General features: G+C 45.4%; 1 protein-coding gene across 6 annotated transcripts in view; it reads right to left on the bottom strand.

Annotated features, from left to right (window-relative positions):
• IL18R1 (interleukin 18 receptor 1) overlaps positions 1-9,733 on the bottom strand; it is a 43,712-nt gene extending 33,979 nt beyond the window's left edge. Inside the window, exons 1-4 of one of the 6 annotated variants that reach the window (XM_043513712.1) lie at positions 9,595-9,723; positions 6,876-6,925; positions 3,592-3,676; positions 1,704-1,941 (exon numbers count right to left, since the gene is read on the bottom strand). In XM_043513712.1, coding sequence (XP_043369647.1) covers positions 1,704-1,941; positions 3,592-3,649 — 296 coding nt within the window. In that variant the 5' untranslated portion in view covers positions 3,650-3,676; positions 6,876-6,925; positions 9,595-9,723. Of the gene's footprint in view, positions 1-1,703; positions 1,945-3,591; positions 3,677-4,396; positions 4,456-6,875; positions 6,926-9,594 lie in introns of those variants that run through there. The other 5 variants (XM_038386912.2, XM_038386911.2, XM_038386910.2 and 2 more) reach the window with 5 other exon arrangements.
• Between the last annotated feature and the right edge of the window lie 7,874 nt (positions 9,734-17,607).

A 17,607-nucleotide genomic window follows, 5' to 3' on the forward strand; every position in this document is an offset into this window, starting at 1 on the left:
AGCTTATTTGACCTGATTTCTGGTAACCACAGGAATTTAGGATATGTGATGCACAAAACCGTACAAACACCATCACAGATGTGTGGTAAAGATTGTCAGTCAACTCCACTTGTCAAATGTAGCAGGAACCTTCATGACAAGAAATGGGGCTAACTGTGGTCAACTCTGTGCTAAACTGTTAAATTGACTCAATAAACAAAACTGCACTCATTTCATTTATTTATTTATTGGGGGAGGGGCTTGGTTTGTTTGATTTTGTTTTTATTGTTTGCTTTTCCCATCAGAACACTGTGATTTGTTGTGAAAAATGTTTCACTGGTGCATTTCTGCTTTATCTAAGGAACCTCTATTTTTCTTCAGGGTCAAAACAGCTGAGTAAAGAATATAACATGAACAAATAATTCAATACATTTCACCTATTTCTTTTAGTACATTGTCCATTAGAGCCGGTTGCAAATTTTCAACTGAAAATGACTTTTTTTCTATAATGAAATTTCTTGAAAAAATTGTTGATGTTTTTCAATTTTTATGAAAAATGTCAATACTTTTAATCAACAATTTAATTGATTAAGAATATTTGATAATATTATCAAATATTCTTAAAATCATTCCTATAATTTTTAAGTTCATATTTAAATAAATTTAATTTAAAAATCAACAAATAAAATCATATTATAAACTAATTACAATTTTTGGACATTTAAAAAAATAATGGAGGCTTTCTGTTGGTAAATTAGGTCTAATATAAAGTTGTAGTCCATGAAATTCTAGCCCTTTTTATTACTGGAGAACTGAGTTTTGTATTTTTCAGTGCTATATATCTGCAGTCACACATCTACTCTGTATTTTATTTAACAGGAAAGAGCCTTTAAATTTTCCGGCAATCAAAGCACAAACCACTGCTTACATAATACACTATTAAAAAGGAATTATTATTTTAGCCTTTGTCTTGAAATGTACTGTAGTTTCAGTATAAGTCAGTTATAATAGAAACATCTTCACCTTTTCAAAACTTGATTTAACCATTGTTAAACCACACTTTCTTCCTGCCCTACTGAACAATATCACAAGTAAAAGTGCACTAGTCTTACAGCTCCGTTTGAGTCACTGCTTTGTAAAAGCTATTCTGAGGTGAAAGAGCATACTCAACTAAAAATCAACAAATTCTATTTGTGCTTTTAATAATTCCAAAGATGTAAAGTTCTGCATAAAAGCCTGAGCCTAATTATGCCATTCTTACTCATCTTGTGTGTTACTTTAACATACAATTAGTCCCATTGATTTCAAAGGGAACACTCTCACACACTCAGTTACTTACTCAACGCAAGTAAGACTCTTCCATATCAGTTGAAAGAAGTATGTTATTAATCAGTTTTTAAGCATAGATAATGTGCCATGTCTGGGAGGAACAAAAAAAACCACTAGTCTTCTTTAACAAAAGTTTTGCTTAAACTTTTAGAGGTTCTGTCTACCTGCAATTAATTGTAAACTTTATGAGCTCAATTCTCCACTGCTTTGCATTCTGTGTAGTTATTTAAAGTTGTGCACATGAATGTAACATGATACTACTTGGGTAAATGTAGCTTTCTGTACCCCTTTGCATAGGTGCTAATGACTACACAAGGTTCTGATAGTAGAGGATCAGGTCCTATTTTTATACAGTTGCAAAGACTCTACATTATCCATTGGGCATGCGTACCCACCTGAGTCTGTATATGTAATTCCCCAGGTCACTGAGTTCAGCTGGCCAAAACTCCAGAAATCTCCCATTTAAAACAAGTTTCTGTGTCTCTTGGATCAAATTCACCTTTCCTTCGCTTTCTTTGAACCAGGTCACTGTGTATGTTTTACTGCGAAGCTTATCTTGTATTGATCCAGGGAAGCAAAGGAAAAAATATTCCCCTTCAAGTACATCAATGGAGCGACGCACGGGGCACAGCTCTTCTTCACAGAAAAAAGAATGGTTAGGAAGCATCTGTTTTCAGATAATGAGACTGGACTGATTCTAATGACAGTTGCTGTCTATCTGGTTTCTTTCTAAACAGATTTTCTTCCAGCAGACCTAATAGCTGCTGAAGAGTGTAGCCATATGAGGGAATCAACATTTATTCCAACCTGAAGACCCAGTTTTCAAATCTTTATTCTGCCCTTACTCAGGCAAAACTTTTCATGGCTAGAGAAAGGTGGGAAATGGGAGTGTTTCCCCATGGATTTCAGGAAACATCTGTAAGGGTCTGTGTGATAGAGCATGATCCTGCTCCTGTCTTCTACTCTTTCTACACAGATCATTCAGAGACTTTCTATTGTTAAACACCACCCTATAATTATTTACATTGCTCTTCTCCCGCTTTACTGACCACATCATTTACAGCATCAATTTCTCCTCTGCCAAGTACAGGGAAGAAATCTCTCCTTCCATAGACCCTTTTTGGTTCTGCTCCACTAGCTTGCCCCTCCACAGTATTTTCCTTCCTCTGCTTTCTTCTACCGTCTGTGTTAATGGGTTACTTACCTTTTTAGTCTTCCTCGGACCATTCTAATCCACTAATTAGGCACAGTCAGGTCCAGCCTGGGGGTGGGGGATTTAATTGGTGTTTAAGTGATCAGAGTGCTGGCTCAGCTGTTGGTTCCCAGCTCTCTGTCACAGCCCAATTCTGCAATCCTTATTCAGGTGGGATAGTACCTTACTTAATTGATTTCAGTGGGGCTACTTACAGAGTAAGGCCCTGATCCAAAGTCCATTTAATCAATTGGAATTGTTCTGCTGACTGTAACTACTTTGGATCAGGACCTAAGGTACTACTTTTAGTGAGGGAGGGTGGCAGAATCTGGTCTCTAAGACCATCTTTTTTCCTCTCCTTTCACAATTTTGCTATTTGAAGATGGGTCTATCTAAACTGCAAAGTCTGGAACTGGATCTGGAACTTTACCAAACTTTTGGAAGTGTTTGGTCTAGGGTTTGGTTCAGACCCATTACTAACTTAAAATAACTATCCATTGTTCTACTTAATTCCTGATATGCACTGTAGATTCCAGTACTGCAACAGAGAGAAGGAGCAGAATGTCATTGCATGATGTGTTACTAACTAGAACTGAGCAAATAACTGATTTTTCAGTTCAGTGGCCAAACCAATCAACCCAAAATGAAAATTCTTCAGTTTTTCTTGCTGAAATGAAAATCCAACAAAATTTCACTTTGGGTTGAACAAAATGTTTTGCTTGACTGAAACAAAAAACTTTTTTTTTCCATTTCATTTTGTTTTCAAGTATTTGTTACTCTTTGTTAGTTTCTTTGTTTAACTACATTTCTAAATGAAATGTCTTTTCAAAACAAAAAGTTGCAACGTTTCATTTTGACTTTTTGAAAGGAAACATTTAGACTTTTTCAATAAAAAAAAAAAAGAGAGTTTGTGTTTGGCCTAAACTATCTGCCAATTTGACCCAAATTCACAAATAGTGTCAGTCAACCCAAAACTGCATTTTTCAGCAAATAAACTATTCATTCAAAAAAATTCTCCCAGCTAGAGTATACCAAATATTCACCAAATGATGCCATGTCTTACTGTCACAGTGATGCTGATTTGTGCTTACCAGTTGTAGCTCTGCTGAGGAACATTAAAAATGGGATAATCAGACTTTCAAAAGCCATTTTCTTGACTGACTTCTAGCGTCTTCTCTGGAAAAAAGGGAAGTGTTCTTAGTTTAACTGACAGAGTATTGGAAGAAAAACAAATATACATGATCCATCACATATACAACAAATTTGTCTAAAACTAAGTTCATGAGTAATATAACAAAAGTGTAGTGAAGATGGGATTTCCACTGGAAATTTTTTTTATCATCAAAGCATATTTACATGTATAAGGTCATAATCCAGGAGATTTACTGGCAAGGTTCATATCCGTTGGAGAGAATGGTTGTTTTTCCATCCACTATTTATATTTCATGTTAGATGTTCTATACCATTTCTTTTCGACTCATATCTGATTAAGTACTTTACATTATAAAATGCTGCTCATTCTAGCTATAGATGCATCCAAAGTATAGACCTGATCTTGCAAACCTTAATTATTGGGTGCTAGGGCTTTCCATCATGATTATGGTGTTTGCAGGATTGGACCATTGATGTCAATGGAAATTTTGCAAATGACTTCAATAAACATAAGATCAAGCCCATAGTTTGGATGCATCTGTAGTTCTAGATAAAAATACAAAAATCTGTTGGCAAATCAGGAAGCACGCCAGCTGTCTTCAATTTTCTTCATATTAGATTTTATTTCAACATGCCTCAGACACATAACGTATTTCTTCTTTTCCAAGGTGGTACCTCCACTTTGTAGCCTTACATAAATGTCCTATTCCCATGAGTGAAATCACAGCATGTACATTGAAGCACCTGATTTCCTGAAGCGCTGGGAGCACTTGTTCTTCCTTGTTTGATTCACGTCCAGTTAGCTAGGGAAGAAATGTGAAAGTTGCCCACGCTCAAGCCAGTAATTAGCTAAAACAGTGGCTCTCACCTTTCCAGACTACTGTACCCCTTTCAGGAGTCTGATTTGTCTTGGGTACCCCAAGTTTCAGCTCACTTAAAAACTACTTGCTTACAGAATCAGACATAAAAATACAAAAGTGTCACAGCACACTATTATTGAAAATTTGCTTATTTTCCTTTTTACCATATAATTATAAAATAAATCAATTGGAATATAAATATTGCACTTACATTTCAGTGTATAGTATATAGAACAGTACAAACAAGTCATTGTCTGTATAAAATTTAAGTTTGTACTGACTTAGCTAGTGCTTTTTAAAACAAGGCAAATATCAATTAGAAGTAACGGAAGAGGAGAAGGACCTTGGAGTATTAGTTGATCATAGGATGACTATGAGCTGCCAATGTGATATGGCTGTGAAAAAAGCTAATGCGGTTTTGGGATGCATCAGGAGAGGCATTTCCAGTAGGGATGAGGAGGTTTTAGTACCGTTATACAAGGCACTGGTGAGACCTCACCTAGAATACTGTGTGCAGTTCTGGTCTCCCATGTTTAAAAAGGATGAATTCAAGCTGGAGCAGGTACAGAGAAGGGCTACTAGGATGATCCGAGGAATGGAAAACTTGTCTTATGAAAGGAGACTTAAGGAGCTTGGCTTGTTTAGCCTAACTGAAAGAAGGTTATGGGGAGATATGATTGCTCTCTCTAAATATATCAGAGGGATAAATACAGGAGAGGGAGAGGAATTATTTCAACTCAGCACCAATGTGGACACAAGAACAAATGGGTATAAACTGGCCACCAGGAAGTTTAGACTTGAAATTAGACGAAGGTTTCTAACCATCAGAGGAGTGAAGTTTTGGAATAGCCTTCCAAGGGAAGCAGTGGGGGCAAAAGATCTATCTGGTTTTAAGATTCTACTTGATAAGTTTATGGAGGAGATGTTATGATGGGATAATGAGATTTTGGTAAGTAATTGATCTTTAAATATTCAGGGTAAATAGGCCAAATCCCCTGAGATGGGATATTAGATGGATGGGATCTGAGTTACCCAGGAAAGAATTTTCTGTAGTATGTGGCTGGTGAATCTTGCCCATATGCTCAGGGTTTAGTTGATTGCCATATTTGGGGTCGGGAAGGAATTTTCCTCCAGGGCAGATTGGAGAGGCCCTGGAGGTTTTTCGCCTTCCTCTGTAGCATGGGGCATGGTTGACTTGAGGGAGGCTTCTCTGCTCCTTGAAGTCTTTAAACCATGATTTGAGGACTTCAATAGCTCAGACATGGGTGAGGTTTTTCATAGGAGTGGGTGGGTGAGATTCTGTGGCCTGCACTGTGCAGGAGGTCAGACTAGATGATCAGAATGGTCCCTTCTGACCTCACTATCTATGAATCTATGAATCTAGATGAGTTGATGTACCCCTTGGAAGACCTTTGCATACTCCCAAGGGTATGTGTATACCTGGTTGAGAACCACTGAGCTAAAAAACAAAAGTTATATGAATAATAAGGTTCCATACTCTATCCTGAATTGAATACAAAGACTCAGGGATTATGCATAAAAACTAATGCAAGATTTGTTTGTTGTTTAATTCTTTGTGTTTCTATCAGGTTGCATATTTTCTAGTGGAACCTTTTTTTTTTCTAGAGGCAGGCATCCTAACTGGGTGAGATATAAAAAATCATAGACAGCCTTTGAAAAAGGTAGTGAAAATGTGGACAGCTACCTAAGCTTTGAAATTGAAATCTGACAATTTATGGTTCTTAAATCCTATTCCTTTTTAGCAGATCATACCAGCATGATGACTGGAACTTCTGATACAGAATCGGGGCACCATTTAATATCTACTCTATTTAAACCTCACTCTCTCATCCATTCGTTTAGTAGCACAGTTTTGTTGCTGCTGCTGTTTTTCCTTCTTAGCAGCACATTTTAAGAGTTTCCACTCTTGATTCAAACTATTCTTTGAAATAGGCAGAAGAGTGTTCAGGGAGGTTAAGGTACAGAGTGGTATGCAAAATACTTCATAATATCTGGACTTGTGACTAATAGTTGCTCCTCATAGGCAAGACGCACTCAATCTCAGTCTGCTAGACCTGAATGCTTCTCTTGGGTTTCTTCCACTCATGCTAGCAAACTGTAGCCCCTGAGCCACATTATCTGCAACCATCTTCATGTCATGATCAGGAAAAATGTGGGAGGGAATTGTTTCCGCTGACATTTGTCTTATAAAAAGAGATTCTTTCAAAAAAGAGGAAGAAGTTGTGATGTTCAGAAAGGAATGAAAAAACTATTTTTAAAATATGGTATTAGAACAAACCAAGAGAACATTTCCTGTCGATAAAACATCAAGTCCGATATCTGAAGAATACAGGAAAACTCACCAGACAAAGTGACATGTTAATAACAGGGAATGACAGGTTTCCAGATGAAACTAGGAAAAAACAATTCTCATTACTTTATATTAGGCCTCAATCCAGCAAAGCATTTAAACATATGTTTAAAATTATGCATACTCGTGAGCATTTTGCTGAATTGAGACTTTAAAGACTGAAGAGGGAAGAATGCTCAGCGGCTCTGTGTGAACTGCAGACTTGAGGGGAACGCTAGAAGAGGCAAGGAAGTTTAAATCTCTTTATCAGCACCGATTCACTGCCCAATGGATAATATGCAGTCAAGAAGCTAGTATTTCTGAATTGGTGAATAAGGGACCTGCAATCCAAATTTCTTAGTAAGCGACTATTCCTGCTGCCGTTACAATGGTTTTAAGGAGAATATAACATACCGGAGCCTTGGGTATGTTATATTCCTTGTTGCATGGCATTAGCTGGCCTGATTAAACTAGCCCAGGGGTGGGCAAGCTACGACCTGGGGGCCGCATCTGGCCATCCAGATGTTTTAATCCAGCCCTCAAGTTCTCACTGGGGAGCAGGGTCCAGGGCTTGCCCCACTCCAGCGCTCCAGCCAGGGAGTGGGGTCAGGGTTTGCCCCACTGTGCGTGGCTCCTGGAAGCAGTAGCATGCAGTCCTTTGTGTAGGGGCAGCCAGGGGGCTTCACACGCTGCCCTTACCCAAGCGCCTGTGGACGGGGCAGCATGCAGTGCCGCTTGGCTGCGCCTCCACATAGGAGCCCAAGGGAGGACATGCCTCTGCTTCTGGGAGCTGCTTGAGGTAAGTGCTGCCCAGAGCCTGCATCCCGACCCCCTCCTGCACCCCAGCCCCCCGACCCAGCCCTGATTGCCCTCCCACCCTCTGAACCCCTCAGTCCCAGACCAAAGCACCCTCCTGCACTCCCAACCTCTCATTCCCAACCCCACCCCAGAGCCCGCACCCCCATCTGGAGCCCTTCCCCTCCCCCTGCACCCCAACCCCAGCTCAGAGCCCCTTCCTGCACCCTGAACTCCTCATTTCTGGCCTCACCCCAGAGCCAGCACCCCCAGCCGGAGCCCTCACCACAACCCCCAATTTTGTGAGCATTCATGGCCCGCCATACAATTTCCATACCCAGATGTGGCCCTCGGGCCACAAAGTTTGCCCACCCCTGAACTAGCCCTTCTATAAGCCAGTCTGATTCTGTGACATTTCCAGGGTGCCAAGGATCAGCAAAGACAGTCACAACGCGGTCTCAGAGCTACCAGCTGTTCAATAGTGTATCATAGTATACACATAGGTTATCTTATCGGTCATGTACGTGGAAGACAAACTTAGAAAGGAGAACAAATGAATAATCTGTGCCTGGGAAATTACTGAACGAGCAGTTAGGAAACTGGCAGTGAGCTGGGGCTGGGGGGGGGGGGATTCCCCTGGCTCCGATACACTGAAAGCCTTGCTTACTGGCGCTGAGAAAGGCAAGTAGCATAAAGAACAGGAGGGCGTGTGGCACCTTAGAGACTAACCAATGTAGAAAGAAAGGGAGTACTTGTTACGGCTGCTACTCTGTAACAAATGTAGGAGAGCTTAAGCTTTCGTGAGCTGCCGCTCACTTCATCGGATAGCTTATGCTCTCCTACATTGGTTAGTGTCTAAGTGCCACAAGCCCTCCTGTTGTTTTTGCGGATACCCACTAGCACGGCGGCAAGCAGCACATCGTGTCAAAGCAGGGAGGAGGCCGGCACACAGCGAATCCATCTCCGCGGATCTGCGCTCGCACAGGGGACCGCGGCCCCGGGACTCCCTGCTCCAGGGCGAGCGAGCCGCCTCCTGCACCTGCTGCGCTGGGCGGGGGGCAGGAGAGTCCCGCCTTCCCGGCGAGGGCGGCGGGGCTGCAGGAGGGGCTAGCCCGGGCTACCACCTCGCGGAAGAAGTTGCGGTGGTTCTGGCCCAGCCCGGCCGGGGAAGAGTCGGGGCCACAGAGCCTCGTGGCCGGTGCCGAGGCGCCCCTTCGGCTCCCCGGGGCTTCACCCCCGCCAAGCCCAGCCCCCGCTCGACGCGGGGAGCGGCCAAGGAGGAGAAAGCCGGCCTGAGCGGGAGCCGCGCTTCACGCGCGGGCCGGGAGGGCGAGGGGGAGCCGCGCCCTGGGCAGGGAGGGGAAGCGCCGAGCGGCCCGGGAGGAGCAGAGGCGCCCGGGCCGGGAGCGCGGCCCCGGGGCCGAGCCCGCGGAGGAGCAGCCTCGGGGGCTGCCGGCCGCCAAGGAGCCGCCTGCAAATCCTGCCGCGGCTCGGGCTGCGGGTGTCGCCGGGGAGCGTCCCAGCCAGAGCGCTGCTGCCTGCCCCGGGGCAACGCGCCCCGCTAGGCGCCGGGCTGCGTGCAGGCCGCGGGCAGCCCGGAGCCGCCGCGCTTTGCTGCGCGGAGCCCTGGCCTCTGCGGCGGCTGCCAGAGCAAAGGGGGCCCGGCCTGGGCCCGGCTCCCCTGCCTTTGCCCATCACCGTCACGGGCTGCGTTATTATGCCACGTCCAGCTGGGGAAACGGAGGCCCAGTCTCCAGCCCAGCACAGGCCAGTCAGCGGCCCCCGCCTTGACCGGACGTGGCCCTGCCGGCTTAGGTCTCCGCCCGCAGCAGCTCGTCTCACCGAGGCGGGGGCCGGCGCCGCCTCCCGGAGCTGGAGGGCTGGAAGGGACGTTGAGGGCTCACCCAGAGCCGGGTGGCCGCAAGGCGAAGGCTTACCTCGCCGACAAGACCAGAGGGAGGCTGGAGGGGACCGTGTCTCTCCCGCTCGGGCCGGCAGCAGCTCGTGGCACAGAGTTCTCCGGGAGCTTCCTGCAGCCGTGGGAGGTCCCCGGGGGCACGTCGGACCGGGCCCCGGGCAGCCGCCTGCACAGGAGAAGTGGCCTGCGCAGCCAGGCTGGGAGGTGCCTCCAGCTCTGCCCCTCCCTGGCTCTGGGGCCAGCGCTTGGGGGCGAAAGGGGCTTTGGGCTGGTGGCAGCGGGGCCACGACAGAGTTGCGGTGACTGGACTTTTGGTGTCCGGTCGCCACTTCCGACCAGAGACCGCAAGGGTCCCCTTAAAACCCGTCAAAAACTGGACCCCGGGCAACCCTGTCGAGGTCAGAGCCCAGGGCTGAGGCAGGAGCAAGGAAATTCACACCATGCCGGACGCGTTTTGCTGACTTATTCTTAAACCCCTGCGCTGATGGGTTTCACAACCTCCCATGGCAGCCTATTCCAATTCTTAACTGTCCTCAGCGGTAGAAAGTTTGTCTTAAACCCTTGCTGCAAATTAAGCCCGTTACTTCAGTGGACGTGGAGAACTACTGATCATCATGCTCTTTACACGGCCCTTAATATATGTGAAGACTGTTATCAGGTTCCCCCTCAGGCTCCTTTTCTCAAGATTAAACATGCCCAGATTTTTGAACCTTTCCTCACAGGTCATATCTTCTAAGCCTTTTATCATCTTTGCTGCTCTCCTCTGGGACTCCAATTTGTTCCTCTTTCTTGAAGCATGGCATCCAGAACTAGATACGGTACTCCAGCTGAGCCCTCACCAGTGCCAAGCGGAACAGGAAAATTACACATCTTGTCTTACATTCAACATTCCTGTTTCCATCCCAGAATGATATTAGCATTTTTCGCAGCTGCATCACATGGTTGACTCGTACTCAATTCGTGATCCATTGTCACCCCCAAATCATTTTCAGCGATACTACTGCCTAGCTAGTTATTCCCCATTTTGTAGTTGTGCATATGATTTTTTCCTTCATCGGTGAAGCACTTTGCACTTGTCTTTGTTGAATTTCATCTTGTTGATTTCAGACCAGTTCTCCAATTTGTCAAAGTCATTTTTATAAGCATACTCTCCACTCCATTATCCAAGTCATTAATAAAAATATTGAATAGTACAGGAGAGATCCTTGTGGGATCTCAAGAAATATACACAGTCCTCCCAGTTTGACAACAAACCATTGATAACTACTCTTTGAGTATAGTGTTTCAACAAGAGGTGCATCCACTTTATAGTAATTTCATATAGACCACATTTCCCTAGTTTGGTTATGAGAATGTCATGGGATTGTGTTAAAAGACTTACTAAAATCAGGCTATATCATGTCTATTGCTTACCCCCATCCACTAGGCCAGTAACAGTGTGTATGATAAACCCATTGTTTCATGTTCTCTGTGTGTGTATATCAATCTCCCCTCTGTTTTTTCCACCAAATGCATCCGATGAAGTGAGCTGTAGCTCACGAAAGCTTACGCTCTAATAAATTTGATAGTCTCTAAGGTGCCACAAGTACTCCTTTTCTTTTAACCGTACCAAAGTTATACTAAAGGTTTGTCTACACTTAAAACACTACAGCGGCACAGGTGTGCCACTGTAGTGCTTCAATGTAGATAATATCTACACGGACGGGAGTGGTTCTTCCCTCTGCATAGATAATCCATCTCCTCAAAAGGCAGTAGCTAGGTTGATGAAAGAATTCTTCCATCAACCTAGCTCTGTCTACACAGGGATTTAGGTCATCTGAATTATGCTGCTCTGGGATGTGGATTTTTCACATCCCTGATCAACATAGTTAAACCAACTTAATTTTCTAGTGTAGGCCAGGCCTAAAGTATTGACAGTACCTAAAAAACAGAGAAACTTAAACATTTAGACAGGTCTGTCACCATTGGTCTAGCATGAATGCTAGCAATAGTGGAAACTGTAATACAGATGGCTGTGTCATCTAGGGCATGGCTACACTGGAAATTTCAAAGTGGCAGCGCTTTGAATTGCAAGTGTGGTCGCGGGTAAGCGCTGGGAGAGAGCTCTCCCAGCACTCCTGGTAATCCACCTCCATGAGGGGATAAGCTCCAAGCACTTGGAGTGCGGCTCCCAGCACTCAAAGCCTGTCTACACTAGCACTTTAAAGCACTCAGACTTGCTGCTCTCAGGGGTGTGATTTTTCATTCCCCAGAGCCAGCAAGTTAGAGCGCTATAAAATATAAGTGTAAACAAGCCCTTAGACCTGCTCTGAGCAGGAGTAGATTACACAATGGTCAAATGGCCGGTGGTCAGTCTACACCTCTCCAAGCAGCTTAGGTCATGGTCAATGAAATCAGGTCGACACAGTGATAGAGTAGATACTGTGTTGCTTATGTCAGCTGTTACTGGCCACCAGGAGCTGTCCCACAATGCCCCACACTGATAGCTCTGGACACTGTAGGGGTCCCGGGGTCAGGTAGACAGAAAGCCATCTCTCCCCTTTAAAGCCCCCCAAATTTTTGAAATTCCTTTTTGTTGTTGCCCAGCTTGATGAGTACACCTAGCAACTCTCCATTGTTGAGTGCAACTGCCCAGCCGACCAGGCCAGCTACACGCTGCAGATGTGCTCCTGCCTGGAGTACATAGGATGTATCGGCTCTCCTGGGCTCTCCTGGGGAGAAGAGGCTGTGCAGGCACAGCTCCAACCAAACAGTAGAAACGTGGACATCTACGAGCGGATTGCTCAGGGGATGCAGGAAAAGGGGTATGACAGGGACCAGCAGCAGTGCCACATGAAAGCCCAGGAGCTATGGCAAGCGTACCAGAAGGCCAGGAAGGCCAACAATCGATCCAATCCTGATCTGCAGACTAGCCGCTTTTACATAGAACTGCAAGTCATCCTCATTGGAGACTCCACCACCATGCCCAACAGCACCGGGGAGTACTTCCGAAGAGCCTGAATCACAGGCCCCTGCCTTGAGTAGGGAAGAAGAGGAGGAGGAGGAGTGGAGACAGGTGACTGGGGAAATCCAGCTGCGCAGCGAGCTAGAACATGTTTTTGAGGGTGAGCCTCATGCAGGGGAAGGAACCTCTGGTAAGTATGCAGTTTGCTTTGAAATTACATAGATGGAACCCCCAAAATAGCAGGATAGATCTGTTAATTTACTCTTCTTTTACTTGTGCTAGTAAAGGTAGTGAAGAAATTAAGAGAAGTAGAGTTGCTATCTACTTTTCATTCCCCTCTAGGGTTAGGCAGAGGGGGCCACACAGAGCAGTTTGTTTATGTGGACCAGGATGTCCTATGAATCCTTTATAGGATTCTAGATGGAATTTTCATGGAGGCATTCTGCAGTTCTCTGCTGTAGGTTTCTGGGAGGGCTGCCTTATTTCTTCTGCTGTGGTACAACACTTTCCCACACCATTCAGCAATTACTTCAACAGGCACCATTGCAATACACAGGATAGCAGCATACGGACCCAGGGAGCATCGGGACTTCAGCACCAGCTGTGCTTTCTCTGCCTCTGTTACCCTCAGGAGTGAGATATCAGCTAAAATTACCTGTGTAAAATGGTGCCAGTATTCAATTCTATTGCCCTATACAACCATAATTATGCCAGCAAGCTATTCCACCCTCATTTTCCCAACACTCCGCCCCTCCTCCCTCCCCCATGTTCTGTCAATCCCAAACAGAAGTGAAAATGTGGTGCTTGCAACTTTTGGGGAATGAGGGGAGAGAGTTCAGTATCTTAAGTTTCAGTTTCTGTCATGAATACACTGACAATGGTGCCTCTGTGTGTTGTATCTGCAGCTGCTGACATTGTAGCCATCAGTATCTCCACCTCCACACCCTCAGAATGACTAAGCCAGACAAAGAGGGAAAAGAAGAGGATTGGGATGACATGTTCCAGGAGATCCTGCAAGCCAGTCCTGCATCAGAGAATGAGACCAGGACCTGGAGGATCACACTGGCAGACAGCCTGGAGAAGGACAGAGTGGGGAGGAGAAAGGAGCAGGAAAAGGAGAGGGAGGTGTAGCAGAATATGCTTGCGTTTTTCAGACAGAACAGAGATGCTGCAGACTTTGGTGGATCTGCAGGTTCAACAATCCTGTGCTCACCTCCCTCTGCAGTCCATAGAGATCTCAATATTGGGATCCCCCCCTCAACATTCTATGTAATCTCAGTGGTCAGAGCTCCATGCTCACCACTCCACCCAAGGGGACTTTAAAGACAATCGCAGCTTCCCATACAGTGACCTGTGAAAGCCATTGTTGATGTAGGTGTACCTGAAATGGAGCTTTTCTTGCCCCTTCATAAGTTCTGTTCCCTTAATTTATCAAGTTTAAAATGTGTTTTAATTGCCTGGTTCATGTTAAAGAATAAAATTCTATTTTTGGAACAAAACTAATCTTTATTAAGTATTAATTATTATTAATAATATACTATATTATTAGTGTAATATACTATGGGAGGCAGATGAAATTATGGGATGGAGAACACTGCATTATGGAAAATTGATCGCATGCTTTCAATTACCCCTGGTTGGCATTGCAAAAACTTTCCAAAACACGCTGTGCTGGATGGTGGCAAGTTGCACAGTGGAATACCTACCCATACTGCACTGCTCTCTGCATTGATATAAGAACTCCTGGTGAGGATATGTGCTGTTGACACAAGGTGCAAAGTGTTGAAATGTACAAGTGATGTCATAACTGCAGCAGCTGTATGCCAACGTAACTGAGATTGACATAATTTTGTAATATAGACATGGCCTCAGTGTAAGTGACTTATTCAGGGCTTGTCTACACAGGAAAGTTATACTAGTATAAGCTAAGATATGAAATTAAACCAATATAGTTATACCAGCATAATTCCCAGGATGGACACATTCCAGTATAAGATGGCCAGTTTTAGCTTACATCATTTGGGAAGCTGTTTAAGCTACATTTTAAAAAAAAACACCCATATATCAGAATAAGAATTTCCCCACAGAGGGAGACTAGTATAACCGTACCAGTATAACTACACTGGTTTAACTGGTAAAACTTTACCATTTAGGCACAGGACCAGATGTATAAAGGTATTTAGGCACCTAAAGATGCAGATAGGTTCCTAAGTCAACTGCTTAAGCACCATTGACATTTTCAGAGCAATACCAAAATTCCCAAGGTACCTCTTTTCCCACTTGTCAGTACCTATTGACATTTCAAAGGACAACCAGTACGCAATGGCAAAGGGCCACGGCCATAGGATGTGGGGATCATACGTAGGTGCAGTCCCAGTCTGAACCATCAGAACATCTGCCACCTTTCAGTCCCCTAGCTGAAAGAGAATCCCCTGGGTGCCTATTTGGCCTTTTCAACCTAGGTGGCTGCATGCCTGTCTCACTGTAGGCATGGAGGGATTAAACCGGACACCTGTCACCTACTATGGCCTGCATCAGGAAAGCCACATGTGGGCCACTAATAGGTGAGTGGCAGCAATAAGCCCATTCAAAAGACCCAAGATGGGAAGGAACTTCAGGGTGAATGTGAGAGTTATTGGCATTAGCTAGAGAAATAGACGTGAATGAGGAAACATTTTTGAGTTTGACAGAGTTTAGATGTTCAGGGATGGGGATTGGGTTAGGTGATCAGGGGGGTAGTGGGACATAGCAGGGGAAGAGAAGAGTGTAGGAAAAGCTCTGGTAGTCAGATAAGGTGGGGCAGGTGGAACCCAGCCAGGTAGGGCCAGGAAGCGGGGAGGGCATTCTCAGGAAGTGGGAAAAGGGCTGGGTCAGAGCTAGCGAGCAGGGAGGGTCACCAGTGGATGGAAGAGGGAGTAAGAAGGAGGCTGGGCTGCTGGGTTGAGACAGAGAGGCCAGAGAGCAGAAAATCATTTGGAACAGCTACATAGTACTATTCCTAATAGAGATGAAAGCGACAGTGCAAATGGAGACCAGTGTTGAGCTGGAGGGGGCATGGAGATACTCATACCCACACCCTGACACCTCCCAGCAGCTTTCTTGGGCTACCTGAGCAAGTCTGCATACAGAGATATAGGCTGACCCAGAAGTCCATCCATGACTTCTGCAAATTGCTCAACAATAATCTCCACACCATCCTACAATGGAGCCAGGCACTCCTAGAGCCCACCAGGGTCATCCCTGCCTTGGGTATTCTGGCTACTGGATCATTACAGAGACTCATAGGCCAGACCACAGGAATAACCCAGTCCACTGCCTCCTACATAGTGCACCAATTCCTGAGGTCCTGCGGAACTACATCCTTGACTACATCTGTTTCCCAACGCATAGTCAAACGCATCAGAGGAATACGTGGGCGTTTGATAAGTCTGTCACTGCATTTCCCATCTGTACTCAGAGTTGAGGGTGGCACTTATGTCACCATAAGGAAGCTGAGCATAGATGTATACGCTTACATCAATAGATATACAACGTACACTCTCAACATGATGGCTGACTGCAATGCCCAACTCCTGTTCATGGATGTCATGGCCTGGTCCTGCCATGTCTCTCACATCTGGGTGATATCAGGACTCTCAAGGCACTTCATCAAAGAGGAGTTCCCAGCAGGGTGGCTGCTAGATAGGAAATTTACACACACCCTCGCCCCACATACACACAGCACATCACCCCTTCCTTCTGTGACCAAGTACACCTTATATGAGCATCCCTCATCCCAGCTTAAACAACGCCTGCCACAACCATCCCAGCCTATTGCCAATCACTACAGCACAAGAGATGCATAATGATATGGTTGCTTGCTTCACATGTTTCCTTCACAGGAGATAGACAATATCATAGGGGCCAACTCCATAGGAACTCTGGGGCTGGAGCACCCACGGAAAAAAAGCAGTGGGTGCTCAGCACCCACCAGCCACCCACCAATCAGCTGTTCAGTGGACCCCACCAATCAGCTCCTCCCTCTTCTCCCCCAGCGCCTACCACCCACCGCCAATTAGCTGTTCAGTTCCAGGCAGAAGGCGTTGGGGCAGGGAGGAGTGGGACAGGGAGAAACGGAGCAAGGGTGGGGCCTGGGGCAGAGCGGGGATGAAGCACCCCCAGGGAAAGCTGAAAGTCGGTACCTGTGGACAATATCTCACACAATCATGGCTCATGATACCATTGTCAACCCTCAGACTGAAGCCAAAACCCATTATCATCATACCCTCTAAACCACTCGGCCAGTAATAGTGAGAAAGCCTTTGGCATCCTAAAGATTCAGTGGAGGTGTCTCCATCTGTCTGGTGGCACACTGCTAGGTGGGTCAATGGGATATTCCTGGCATGCTCATCTTGCAAACTATAGTAGCGCAACACAGAATACCTGTAATGTATAGGAATTGGGAAATACCCCTTTAAATAGTTGGGAAGCCATGCAGTGGGCCTCCCTGTCTTCTATTGCAGAAGCTACTAAGTGCTTACGGTATGGAGCAACAATTTATATATATATTAAAAACATTTATTTGGAACGCAACTGTGTCTATGTGGTTTCCTCATAGTCTTAATGTTTGTGTAGAGAGGGAAGACACATCCTCTATCTATAATGTGAGGAGAAGGGGGTGCATTAGGGGATGTTCTCTGCAAACCACTGCTCATTTTTTTAGATTTTTGGGCTGATGGCAACAGTCGCAGCATGTTTGAAGCACTGCGCCAGGGTGCTGGGCCTGCTTGGAAAGATGGGCTGGGACGGGGTCACCCAACTGTGCTCTGACCTTGCATTTATGACTGGGTCATTACCATATAGGAGCAGGACTTCCAGAGATAGATTGGTTCAACTGACCCTGAGTAGGCTGCTGGGAGGGGGTCAGGGTTACAGAGCCAGGGGTTAGATTTACAAAGGTGATTGTGTTCCAAGGGGAAGGAATAGACACACAAGGGTGCTAGGATGGTGGGTAAGGACTGGTAACAGAGAAGGGATCGGGTGCTTTGGCATGGCCTGAGAAACAGAGGTACATGGGGGCTAAGGAAAGGCATAGGTACATGTTGTTGA

The sequence above is a fragment of the Dermochelys coriacea genome, chromosome 1 (assembly GCF_009764565.3).
Source record: "Dermochelys coriacea isolate rDerCor1 chromosome 1, rDerCor1.pri.v4, whole genome shotgun sequence".
NCBI classification, from domain to species: domain Eukaryota; kingdom Metazoa; phylum Chordata; order Testudines; family Dermochelyidae; genus Dermochelys; species Dermochelys coriacea.